This window comes from Phaenicophaeus curvirostris, chromosome 16 (assembly GCF_032191515.1).
Source record: "Phaenicophaeus curvirostris isolate KB17595 chromosome 16, BPBGC_Pcur_1.0, whole genome shotgun sequence".
Classification (NCBI taxonomy): Eukaryota; Metazoa; Chordata; class Aves; order Cuculiformes; family Cuculidae; genus Phaenicophaeus; species Phaenicophaeus curvirostris.
Genome location: NC_091407.1, coordinates 14,167,630 through 14,180,649, shown reverse-complemented (window position 1 = coordinate 14,180,649; position 13,020 = coordinate 14,167,630). Strand labels below are relative to the sequence as shown.

General features: G+C 46.2%; 2 protein-coding genes across 6 annotated transcripts in view; one reads left to right on the top strand and one right to left on the bottom strand.

Moving 5' to 3' along the window:
• Positions 1–13,020, bottom strand: part of SNRNP25 (small nuclear ribonucleoprotein U11/U12 subunit 25) — a 164,279-nt gene that overhangs the window by 62,674 nt on the left and 88,585 nt on the right. The window lies entirely within an intron of this gene.
• The window catches only part of NPRL3 (NPR3 like, GATOR1 complex subunit), a 45,157-nt gene that overhangs the window by 28,082 nt on the left and 4,055 nt on the right, over positions 1–13,020 (top strand). For 4 of the 5 annotated variants that reach the window (XR_011338573.1, XM_069870155.1, XM_069870154.1 and 1 more), the window contains 2 exons: positions 7,985–8,174; positions 9,291–9,483. Coding sequence is in view for 4 of the 5 variants with exons in the window: in XM_069870155.1 (XP_069726256.1) it covers positions 7,985–8,174; positions 9,291–9,483 (383 nt within the window). In the remaining variant the exon portion in view is untranslated. Of the gene's footprint in view, positions 1–7,984; positions 8,175–9,290; positions 9,484–10,340; positions 11,006–13,020 lie in introns of those variants that run through there. The other variant, XM_069870156.1, reaches the window with a different exon arrangement.

The following is a 13,020-nucleotide window of genomic DNA, read 5'->3' as shown; positions in this document are numbered from 1 at the left end:
GAACAAGAGCTCCTTGTTCTCCTGCTGATGAGAACAAGGACTGGTGTTGCTTCTGGAGTACCGGGTCAGGATTCTGCTGTTGTGGGTTTAGAAGTTGCCAGTAACTGTGTTTCCAGCCATTTGATTTGTTGTTTCATATCCACGTGCAAAAAAAGCTACGGGGATGTTCAAGGTGAAGCTGTGCAGATCCTCAGTGCTAGCAAAGCACAATCCTGAAATTAAAATCAGAATGTTTCTTTGCCTTCAGTGACAGAGTAGGGAAAACTGAAACTCCATTTGGACTGTTGAATGCTGTCATAACTTAGTAGGGCTGAGTACAAGTGTGTGGATTCCTCACAGTCACGTTTAATTTTATTATATTCCATCTGCTTTAAGTTCACTGTCTGGTTTTCAAAACAAACTATCTATTCATTTAGCTTTTGCTATGAAACTTGAATTGTGTAAAGGCAGTTGGAGGAAGTCGACTCAGTGTGTAGTCAACAACGATCCATGTGCTATAGCTTTAGCATTTTGATGTTCAGGTTTGAGATAATCGTGTATGGATTTTGGATTTTTGAGCTGTTGTTTTGCTTATGTATAGATCGTGGCTTGCGGCATTTCTGGGAACTGCTGAAATGCAAGAAAGAGCTCAATAATGTGAGGTCTCCTGGCTGACGCTGTTCTATTCCCAGATGAAGCAGCTTGGACAGAGCTCAGTGTGGCAAAGGGAGCATGGGCAGATTACTTCAGCTGATTCCTTGCAGTGCTGTTTGCTGGCCTGCATACTTTGATGACTTGCTGGCTGTATGAATTCAGCTTCTGTTCATATATCTGGAAGATTAACATCAATTGCGCACACAGGCACAGTTGTGAGAGAAGAATTTGTTGTAATTACAGGTTGGCAGAGATGATGATCAGAGATAAAGATAACTAATGATGTAGCGTCTCGTCCCAATAGCACATATTGGTCAGTGACTGCCTTGCGAGGCAGGGGTGGAGCCGTGACTACCATTCTGTCTGTACTTCAATGCAGTTACAGACAAATCTGTCCCCTGAAAATCGAAGCTGAATTAATAGCATTAATTTTATTGTAGCAGCAGTAGCTTCAGGAGGCGTTCTTATTCTCGGTGCTCCTTTTGAAATCAATTACTTGCCTTAATAATTCTCTTTCAATACTTGTGGTTGTTCTCAAGTGTCCTGCTTCTGTTTAAAACACCCAAATAAAGTCTGCCACTCACTGCTGTGGTGATGCCTTAACAGCAGTGAGCGATCACTGTTTGCTGGAGTTGCTGGAGTGCTAAAATGGCTCTGATGCTCACCTGTCTGTCGTGGGGCTCCGAATGCCAACAGCATGACTTGTTTCCATCATCCTTTCAGCGCGGGTAAGAGGATGAGAGGTGATGCTGTGAAAAGCTGGGGAAGTGCCTCCTGCAGTCTGAAAAGAGGAGGCGAAAGCGGAAGACTCGGGGCCACATCGGCAAGAAGTGTGAGTGAGGATGGAGGAGGTCACCGTACCCAGATGGGATGTTGTGAGAGATGGCGAGCTGCTTTTTGATAAAGCTAAGCATGACAGTTCCTGGGGGAGTTTAAACTAGAGAGAGATTGTGGGTGTTTTCATATCAGTACATTAATGTAGGAAAAGTATTTTCTTCTACTTCGATTTACCTACGTAGAACTCTTTGTATTATTGTTTTGTTAGGAAGCAGCCTTTTAGGAGAGATGAATCCAATCCGTCTCCTGAGGTGGTCAGGCTCCATCTGTAATTAACAGAGATCTAGTCACTAGAGCAATTAATCTGATGAAATGTGGGTGGGGTTTTGTTCCACTGTTCAGCGATAAAAGATGCTGGACTCTGAACTGTAAATATTGTCAAATTGTATTTGCTTTGCCTTTAAAAAAAATTAACAAAGCTGAGACCTTTCACTGTAATTTTGGGTTTTGTGTACAGATAAGGGGAGGTGTTTTCTTTTAACTTTGAAGATTTTTGGTAGCTGTCTGTTATCTTGTGCTTTTTATCCTGCCGCCTGTGCTGTCTCTGCGTTTCTGAAGGTCATTTGAGCTAGGTGGTCAGTACCGTGGGAAGGGCTGTATTTTCTGCAGAAGCTGGTACAGATTTCATGGCATCCATCCCATTTCATTCTTGTCTGTAGCTTGGGATTGGCTCCCTCCTTTTGGCCAGTGCTTCTGAATGGACAGAGAACCCAGAGGGCATTAACAGAGTCCATGGTACAAAATAGGAAAGCTGTTACAGAGCCCTTCCTCCTGTTTTTATACAAAGTCATGCTGCTTGGTTTGAAAGAGGACAAAGTTATTTTTATTTGCTTTCTGTTACGTCGGTGAAGTTGTTCCATGCCTTTGGGCACATAAAAATGCCAGGGTCATATTTTTCATAGGTGGGGTGCTGTGGTGGCTTTTGGCTGGTAGGGGTTACAACCAACCTGCAATGCCCTGATCAAGGAGGAGGATGAGACTCCCTTGAAGGGTGGTGTGCATGTCTCCATCCTTCTTTTGGTAGGAGGTGTCCAGCAAATGTTGTCTGCAAGGACTGACACCGCTCTTAGTGTACCTTCTGCTTGAAGTGGGAATTCTTGAGCCCATCTCTTGATCTTGTTTCTTGCCTGAGAGAATGAGTAGTATATATCAGAGGGCTGGAGCACCTCTCTTATGAGGACAGGCTGAGAGAGTTGAGGATTTTCAGCCTAGAGAAGAGAAGGCTCCGGGAAGTCCATAGAGCAGCCTCCCAGTACTGGAAGGGGCTCTTGGTCAGGGGGTGAAGGGATAGGATGAAGGGGAATGATTTTAAGCAGAAAGAGGGGAGATTGAGATGAGATCTTACGGAGAAATGTTTTCCTGTGATGGTGGAGAGGCCCTGGCCCAGGTTGCCCAGAGCAGGGTTGGCTGCCCTATCCCTGGAGGTGTTCAAGGCCAGGTTGGGTGGGGCTTGGAGCCCCTGATCTAGTGGGAGGTGTCCCTGCCCATGGCAGGGGGCTGGAACTGGATGAGCTTTAAGCTCGCTTCCAACCCAAACCAGTCTATGAGTGCAGTTGAACTCTGGTTGTTGTACATCTCTCGGTGGTCTCAAACTTACAGTTTGCAGAGTTGTTGGTGTTTGTCCAGTGACCCCTGTGCTGGCTTCCCTTTGTTCTGGGTTTAGCCTGCCTTGCCTGGATAGCAGCGTTGCAGCAGCGTGAGGATGAGCCCACACCTACAGCTCGGCTGATCTAACGATATCTTGGTGCTGCTGAGAGAAGGGAGCCCTGTTTTTCCTTTCTGCGCCCAGGTGTGTGCGCACATGCCTGCCTTCTTTCCCTCTTCTTCTTGGCTCCTGTCCAGCTTGACTCAATTCACTTGACTGGTTTCAGCCTCACTAGTTTTCTGCCAGGTTAGCAGGTGGAATTTGCTCAGGGAGCGATCCAGCAAGCTTTATGGCTGGCGCAAAGAAAGGGAGGCACTTCTGCAGCTTGGGATGTGAGTGATGAAAGCAGAAGTTACTTTCCCATCTTCACAGTGGTGAGTTGTCTGCTGGTCATAACCACCCGTGAACGTACAGAAACGCTTGGGAACCCAAAACCTTCAGGCCAGCACACATTTAGTGAGAGAGTGTGGGTTTTAGCCGCTGCTGTTGGCGTACGGAAACGCTTTAACCTGTTTTTCTGTGCAAATAAACATCATCATACATCAAAGTTTCTTCACCAGCTACTCCGTGCTGATTTTCTTTGCAAACCAAGAGAAAGCAATAATGCTTGTGGCTTCCTCTCTTCCGTGTGTTATGACCTCAGCTCGTTCACCTACTTCAGAAGAAGCTATAACATCTTTCTACCCTGCCTTGAGGAACAAATGTGGACCAGCAGGAGGGATCTTTCCACCATAAGGTAGACAGGGGGTACGTAGGTGAATTAGACATCCCATTTCCTCCCTGCATCCCGTTCCCTGCAGTAGCTCTTTATCACAACGCATGTTGTTATTGCAGTTGTCTCGTTCTCCCTTGATGGGGCTAGGGTAACTGCGGGGAAAAACCAGATGGGAAAGTCTGACAGCTGCTGCTGAACAAAATACGTTTAGTTTTTCACATTTGTGTTAATAATTTTGGCCATCCTGTTGGGAGTGATGCACCAGTAGCCAAGGTCTCTGCCTTGTGCATCTGGAAAACGTGCCGTGCTTTCTCTTACAGCTCAGTGGAAAACGAACGTGTGTGTCAGGGGATGGGAGTGGAAGGAGAGCTGCATGCAAATACTGAACTGGCAGTTGTGTCTTCTAAGAGACAGGCTGCAAATGAGACTGTTCTGCTGGGCATCTGGAAGGTGTTAAGAGTCATGGGAGCTTTTGTTGGCAGAGATACGGAAGTAGTATTAATAATGCCTTTATATTCAGTTGGACTAGGAATGAAATCAGGGGGTTTAGTGTGGCGAGTTAAAAAAATAAGTCTTTCTAGGCCTACATGGAGGGAATGGTTAAGCTGAGAATTAAACAATAAATGGTTTGTTCTGCATTCATAGGGGTCTTCAAAGTCTGTTTTCTGTAAAATAGGGTAAAGTTTTAAGACTTGACCTGTTTTGCATAGAACAGTGTGGTTTGAATGATAAGGAAAGATAATGTAGTTCAGCAAACATGCGTTTAGCCCCGTGACTCTGAAGGTGTTGTTGTCCTGAGCCGAGGCAGCCCTTAGTCCTCGAGCCAGACCTTGAGGAGTATGTGTGTCACATAACTGGATAATCCAGACTGGAGAGAGGGAGCTCGAATACTTTGGTAGGCAAAACAAGCTGGGTTTATCAAAGAATGTACCCTCATGTCATGAGAAACAAGCTAGGACTGAGTGCTTCTGGGCTGCTGTTTTCCTGTCTTGAAACTGTTGCTGGTCCTGGTAATCTTCGCTTTTATTGTAGCTTTTTAGACCTGGGAATGAAACAGCCCTAAAGAATCCTTGCAGGAATTCATTTTATTTAACGTGTTACTGGAGAGTTTTACAAATGCCCCCTTTGACTCCTAGAGGGAAGAGAATTCTGAATGCTGGATCTTGTCCCTCCAGGGGCTGAGCTGTCCAAAACTGCCCAGATGGGCTGACGTGTAGCGCCCGTGTTTGCAGAAGCTGATACATCTTCTCTGCTTTTGTCAATACCCACAAAGCGATGTATTGTCGCCAGCACCTTCCGTGCTGCCTTGCGTGACAACACGCTGACTTTGCTCAGGGCCTGCTGCGTGTGGGGTGATGGCCGCGGGCTGATCCGTGCCAGCTATCTGATGTCTCAGCTAAAAGAGACTTCTGCAGTGCCAGATGATGGCTGAGGGAGTGGAAGCAGTCCTGGGACTAAAGCTTCCCTTGCCTGGGAAGCTCCTCTCAGTCCTGGGACTTATGCAAGGAGCCCAGCTAATCGAGTAGATTGAGACCAAGCACCAAGATAACTCTGTGTCTCTGGGGGAGGAAGAGTGTTTCTGGCAGTCAGACCAGCACAGGTGGTGCAGGGAAACCTTCTCTCCTGCAGACCTGTCCGTAAGCTCCCATCAGGAGGAGCAGATGGAGGTTGGATGTAAATTCAGTGCTTGTGTCCAGAGACAAGCAGCAGAACATATTAGCACAGCTTCTGCTAGACTTTATCTGTGAAGGCACTTGCTGCTTTTTGTAAGAAATAGGTTTAAAGCTGGAAAAGGTGTTTATGTGCAGGCAGGGCAAAGTGGAAATGGTGGTGTGAGGCACGTTAGCAGTGATGGCACAAAGCACAAAGCTTCAGGTGTGGTGCAGGATGCTGCATCACTTTTTGGGGCTTCTTTTTAAGAGGTACCAAATTCCTGCTCAAGTTATCGTTTTATAGATAACCGTCAATGAGCATCATGCTCTCTTATCTAGGGATGATTTTCCAGGCTCACCTCAATGTGGAAGAACAGTTTTCTCTAGTTTTAGTCTCCAGCTCTCTCACTGAAGGCACAAAGGCATTTGGTTCTGTCTGTACACAGTCACACCTGTAGAGCTGTAACATCTTTTTCACCTGGCTCCTCATCTGAGCCGTAGCTGCTGGCTCAGGGGCAGCTCTCTAGATATTTGCACAAGAGCGTGGAGGTGAAGGTGCGTATGCAGAGTTGGAGACTGTTGGGTAAGACTTTCCGTGCACATAGAGCTGTAACAAAAGCCGCTGGCTCTTTCTGTGATTCCAGAAGCTGCCACTGTCATCAGTGGAGGCTCAACTAGGTCTTTCCCTGCCTGGCAGATTCTGCGGGTCTGGTAGAACCTGTCTCGCTGCCTCCTTGAATTGTTTTGGATTTTTCCAGGGTTATTTTGTGCTGTGAAACATGCAGACCTCTTTCATTTGATGTGAAACCAGCTAATCGGACATCACTGTGAGCCAGCAGGTTGGAAATTTAAGCAGAATATATGAGACATCTTTCCATCCAGGCTTGCGTCTGGAAGGAAGGTTTTGAGCAGCATAATCACTGGAGTGAGCCTCCTCTTTCTTCCAGGCTGATTCCAGAGGTTAGCAAAGCACTGTTCCTTCAGTGTCTTTTGCCAGCCCTCCTCTTCTGTCTATTTTCTGTTAAACGTGTAAAAAGAATGATGGCTTTTCCAAAAAAGACATGTTTGATGGTGATCCTAGATCATATGTTTCAAGGTTAAGATCCATTCAGCCATCAAAAGTGATAATCCCTGCAAAGACAAGGTGTGGGTCTGTCTGCAAACAGACATTTGATAGAAGAGGAGGAATTGACAATTGGGAGATTCATGGGAAAAGGAAAATTATGTGGGCTGATGAACTTTGGGTTTGGGGCTTTCATTGAGATTTGGCTTGTTACCCTGATGATTAATGCAGCAGAGCTCGCTTCCTTCTCAGAGGCTGAGCTCATCCTGCGTGTGTTTCTCTCACCAAAACAGTGTTGGTTGCTATGAAATCCCCAAACAGCTTTTGTCCATGAATCAGTGTTTTCAGAGCTGCTAGCTATGGGGAAGGGTGCCTGCAGTGAGATGAAAAGGCTTTTTGTGCAGAAACTCAGACACGATGATGCGTTTTGAATGCTCCTCCGAAACTCCTGAAAACAGACCATGCCAAGAACGTACAGATGCTCATCCCTCGCTCTGCTTTCAGCGTCGCTCCTGGGACACTGTGCAGGTCTTGAGCTACTGGAGCACAAAGGTGTTTTACCTGCTTGTTTAAGGAGTGTAGGTGGCTTTGTAAGCTTGGCCTGTCCTACAATTGCAGAGGGATAGCGAGCAAGTGGGGGTTATTAACCCTTTGTGCTGGAGGGGACTCCTTGGCAGCGTCAGACTACTGTGTCTTGCCAAGAGGTTTCTGTGTCACAGAAGCCTGGCAGGGCTCTGATCTCTGGAGGTTCTCCCATGGTTTTGCCGCAAGTTCCTATCTCTACAGCAAACAGCTCATATTTCTGGGTACTTGTCTTGGTTGCTTCAGCTCTGTCCCGGCACCCTGCTTTCTCCCCAGCTTTCTAGGGAAACCTGCACTTTAGTCTGACTGCTCGGAGATGATCAGTAATCTTATGGGGCTTGTTTAGAAACCAGCAAACTGATCTTGGGGTTCACGCTGGGCTGGGGGTGTCAGGGCCCAAATCTGGTTGACGCATTTTCTACTTCTGGTCTCTCAGAAGGAAGATTCTTCCATTGTTTTTAGCAACTCCTAACCTTGTTTTATTCAATAGGGCCGAAGAGCTGCAGTGGGGGTTGTATGGCTACAGCATCGTGTGGTGAGGGCATTCAGCAAGGGCTGGAGCTGTGGCCACAGGCAGAGTGGGTTTGTTTGAGGACACTGGCTGTGCTGGGCAGTGTTGCACAAAGACATGTTGACCACCAAAGGCTTGATTACAGCCTCAGTATCCACAAAGGCTTTGGGTGTGATGACCGTGTGCTTGGTCACCTTTTTATGACCAAAGAAGAGATAAAACTGTTGGAAGGGGTGGAAAGCATTTCTCCTTGTGACTTCTTAGTCACAAAGCCTAACCTTTGTGCATTGTTCTCCTCCTGTATTTTATTTCAGGGTTGTTTAATACCTCATTTTTCACTCTACAGACTCAGCTCATTCAAATGGTGATATGGATGCTCCAACACCGGCTTCTTATTCAGCTTCACACTTATGTTTGCCTGATGGTGCCACCAAACGAGGAGGACTTCCGAGCCCAAGACGAAGACATGCCCTTTACTGCCAGAGTTGGAGGCCGAAGTTTAAGCACCCCCAATGCTCTCAGCTTTGGTTCTCCAAGTACGAGCACGCTTCTCTCTGCTGTTCAGCCTACAGCCCACTTGTAGGGCTTCTCTTAGCAATGCATGCGGTGATCAGGCCTTACGAGGCAACTTGTATGTGCTGGAGTGCTTGCTAATTACCTCCAGCCCTTCTTAAACAGAGAGTTGGGCACTGGTGAAAGTCTTAAGGGCTATTACACCTTAAATTCTTGTTCTTAAAAACAAGCAGTGGCTTGTAATTTGCCAGCTTCTCACTCGGTCCTTTAAACACCTTTATTTTGTCAGAGATACTTTGATTTTTTCGAAGTTACTTCCTTGCTGTACTCAAAACTAACTGACTCGTGTTCCTCTGGCTGCACCACTGTAACGGCATGAACTGTGGTTTTCAGGAGAGAAAGAAAATCGTGAGAACTTGTTTCAAACAGCATTGGTTTTTGTGGGCTGTGGAGCTATTGTTCTCACAAATGGTTGATTTCTGTTTTTCTCTCCTGATCTCTTTCATCTCCACCGTGTCATTCTTCAGATTGATTCCAGAAAAGCATTTTTTTCGAGAGTATAAATTAGATACAACCCTGAAATCCCCAAACTTTCCTGCCTGTGCTGTGATTAGCAGTGTCAGAACACCACATATCAGAAGAGATTCTCCGTACAGCTCTTGGCTTTACAGAAGTCATGAATCAGGGCAGAAATCTTGGATTGTGAGTCAGATAAGTCTGGGATCTGCTTGTTCTGGCTCACTCACAAGAGGATATTGCATCTTGGCCTTTCTTTCTGCTTGCTCCCACCTTCTGTGCTGTTAGACTTTTCGTGTTACCACTTCACGGTATTCCAGCAGAGCTGGCTGGGAATCTCTTCAGATTTTTTTTATGGACTGTTTATGGTCTCCAGAAGTACAATTTTCCACATAAATTGATGACTTTGTTGAAACATTTGACTTCCCCATTGAGAAAATCACTGTGTTGTCTTATGACTAATTGCAGATACATGAAGCATTTTGAGAGCCACTTTCTTTGCTCTACAAATCTGCAGGGATTATTTGGAAAGACTGCATATAAACAGCCTGAATTAATAATCTGTGCATTGTTGTGCTGAGGAATATAAACATTCCGTGTCTTGTTCTCTCTTCCTGTGATAGCCAGCAGTGATGACATGACCCTGACAAGCCCTAGCATGGATAATTCCAGTGCTGAGTTGATACCAGGTGGGGACTCACCCCTAAATAAAAGGATGACAGAGAATCTCCTAGCAAGCTTGTTGGAACATGAGCGGGAAGCTATCCTTAATGTCCCTGCTGCCCAAAATCCAGAAGATCTTCGCATGTTTGCAAGGTAGGAAATGAGAGGAACAATTAGCTTGGGATTTTGGAGGATAAATTCTTTTGAGTTTGTTGCTCTTATATCTGTTTTATCCATGCACATCAGTTTTTGACAAAAGCCAATATATGTGCCACAGGAATGCTTGTTAATGGGATCTCCTGGATGTGTCAAGGAGCATCAGGGTGTGTGGTTGGACAACAGGGACTTCTCCGTTTGCCTGCCAGTTTTCTTGTGTCCACACATGATAGACATAGAATTGCATAGCCCATAAAAACCCTTGTGAGCTTGCAAAGCAAAGGCCCAGTCATGCCGATTCTGTTGTTTTGTGTCCATTGATGTTTCCAAGCCAGCTATCTTTTACTTTAAGGTCCGTAAACTCCGTGCAAATACGAGACAAAGGGCATCAGACACAAAGACAGCCTGAATACTTTTACAGACCAGTCTACAAATGCTTCAAGGTCTGTTTTGCTGTTCATTAAGTTAGGTTAAAGTCATTAGGATGTGTGATGAGCAGCACGCAGTTCTGTTGTTACAAATTTCAGCACAACAAAAATACACAAGATGTGGTCCTGCATAAAGTCAAAACCAGAATGACTTCCTAAGCAGGCATCTGGGAAAAAGGCGTGGGGGGAAAAACACTTTCTTCTTTCTCTTTCTTCCTAAGCATTTCAAAACACGGTGGCATCACTGGAATGCAGCTTTCACTGGTTTCATGCTTGTGGGGCAGAAAACCACCTGAGGCTAGTACCAGGGCTCTTCCTGTACTTCCCAGATTGAGCTGATAATCCCCCAAAAACCTGGTTCTTGCTGTAGGATGGGTACAGTTGAGAGGAACTGTGATGGCAAGGAGATTATTTTGTTGTCTGCAGCAAAGTTTGCAACTCTGCTGTGCTTGGGTATTTGCACAGAGCTCTCCCAAGCTTGTGGGTGGGTGCTGCATTCTGAAGGACTCGTCTCCATCTCCTGTAAACCATTCAGGGACATTCTCTGGTGCAGTGGTGACACTTTGGCCATTTGAGACCTTTGCAGTGTTTTTTCCTCATTGCCAGATAAGTCATTACAAAACCAGCAAGAAATGAAAGTAAACCCAAGATCATAATTGATGATACCTTAAGAAAGGATTTGTAGGGTACAAATTTCGTGATGACTCCCCTGTCACTTTATTCATTTGGGTAAAACCGCGATTTGAAAACTTTTGAACTGCAGATGCCAAAATTTACTTTGATTTCTTCATCAGCAGCCATGAGCAGAAAGCTGCTTGAAAATAAAATAACACAAAACGTGAAATGAAATAAACACTGCTGTGTTTATTTCTCAGTCTGCCTGTGCACCAGGTTCTTTAGAAAAGGGATCCACAAAGCCTGCATTTCCATTCTGCTGGACATTGAACTGACACCTACGCAACTGTGGAGGCAACAGTGAGGAGGAGTGAAGATAAACAAATTGGTGCTGTGGGTGGGATGCTGGAGTGTACGAATGGGAATGTTTATGCAGGATGCTCTGGTTACCTGTGGCTTTATAAGACACCATAACTTGGAGGTTTTGGATGTCTTTTCTCTCTTTTCTCTGCTGTAAACCAGCAGAGCTGATTGTCTGGGTAAACACTCTTAATGAAAGTGCAAACAGCTGTCAGAAGCCGCTGCAGTGAACGAGCCCTTCGCCCTCGCTGCCCAAATCCAGGTTTCTGCGTGAGCTCTGCCGCCACAGCTGCCTCCCAGAACAAACTCCTGCTGGAAAGTTACTGCTCTAAATACACTGCAACTGCCCTTCCAGGTGCAGTTTTGTGTGCATGCAAGGGACGGGCTGTTTTCGGCAGGGCAGCAAGGTTCATCCCAATACATTTTCCTGTGTCTGTGCCTTGGAACACCTGTTTCTCATTAAACAGACAGTAGAAAGAGCGTGTGCCTGTCCATCGCTATGCACAGCCAGGATTTGCAAGGCAGAATACTGAAGGGGAAATAAGGAATACTGAAGCTTGGCTCCAGCGTTGGCTGCATTAACCCTCGTAACATCGGGTCAGAATTGAAATCCGAGTTCTTTCCTTTGGGTGCTGCTGGAGGAGGGATAGCATCTCCTTCCAGAAGTAAACTTGAGAAGGAGACAGGTTCTTTTTGAGCTAGATCTTTGGTAATGTACACAAGGTGTTCCTCACTGTGCATTCAGCAGTGCTTTTAAAGGCAGTTTGAGGGTTCACCCATGGTTTCTCTCTCAAGCCAAGGGTGTGGAGGTGTTTTCAGGATTTTTTTTTTTTCTGGCTCTTAGATTGGGAGACAGAGATCCTTTACTCCTCTGCAGAATGTTCGTTGGTGGCACTACGCTGTGGACAGTTCTGTTCCATTTTCCAGCAGTGCTGATGGAAGGGACCTCTCCTTGGCCAGGAATACACTGATTGTATTTGAATGAGTAGTCTGAGAGAGTCCTTTTCTTTAGCATTTAAGAACATTACGCTGCTCTTAGAGGGGCAGCTCTTGTAACTTGAAGAGGGGAGAACACTGACGAGCAATGGAGAGCAACGATCTTCCATTGCTGCATCTGGAAGTGCGCATCTGTCAACAGACACATCTGTGCAGCTGCAGAGGGATCACATGCCGTGTTACTGCCCCAGAAAGGGCAACTGATGTCCTGGTTGGGTCCTACAAATGTTCAGAATGGTGAAGGTAGCGCCCATCTTGATGATCTGAGGGCTGGAGCATCTCCTGTATGAGGACAAGCTGAGAGAGTTGGGGTTGTTCAGGCTGGAGAAGAGAAGGCTTCGAGGAGACCTTAGAGCAGCTTCCAGTACTGAAAGGGCTACAGGAAAGCTGGGGAGGGACTCTTGATCAGGGAGTGCAGGGGTAGGATGAGGGGGAATGGTTTTAAGCTGAAAGAGGGGAGATTGAGATGAGATATTGGGAAGAAATGTTTTCCCATGAGGGTGGGGAGGCCCTGGCCCAGGTTGCCCAGAGCAGCGGTGGCTGCCCTGTCCTGGAGGTGTTCAAAGCCAAGTTGAATGGGGCTTTGAGCCCCTGATCTAGTGGGGGTTGGAACTGGGTGGGTTTTGAGGTCCCTTCCAACCCAAACCCAGACCCAAGTTGTACCTCTGTAGATTCTAGCTGGACTTTAGGGACTTTAGGGACCCTCCCTGTGGGAGGGTCGTGCAACCCAGCCATGTGGGGAGATCTCCAGCCTTGGAGGGTTTCAGAGCTTGGCTAGAAATTCCTACAGCATTGGCAATAATCCTGGTGGAGCAGGATGCTGGACTAGACATCGGAGGTGTCTTCCAGCCGGCATCTTTGTAATATTCTTTAATATCCTTTCTAGTTTTTATTGGAGTGGAAAGATTTCATCTTGACTGGTTACAAATCCAGAATCTTTTTGAATATAGGATGGATTTATTTATTGGCAAACTGCTTCATTTGTGGCTGCTGAAAGCCAGGTCGTAAGCATTTGCACAGCTGTGCCAGGAGATGAGAGCAGGGGCAGTCCGGGGAGCAGCTTTAGAGGAGGGAGGGAATGTGCAGTTTTTAACATCTTCACAAACCCTTTTTGGACAGTGATGCGAGGTGTAAG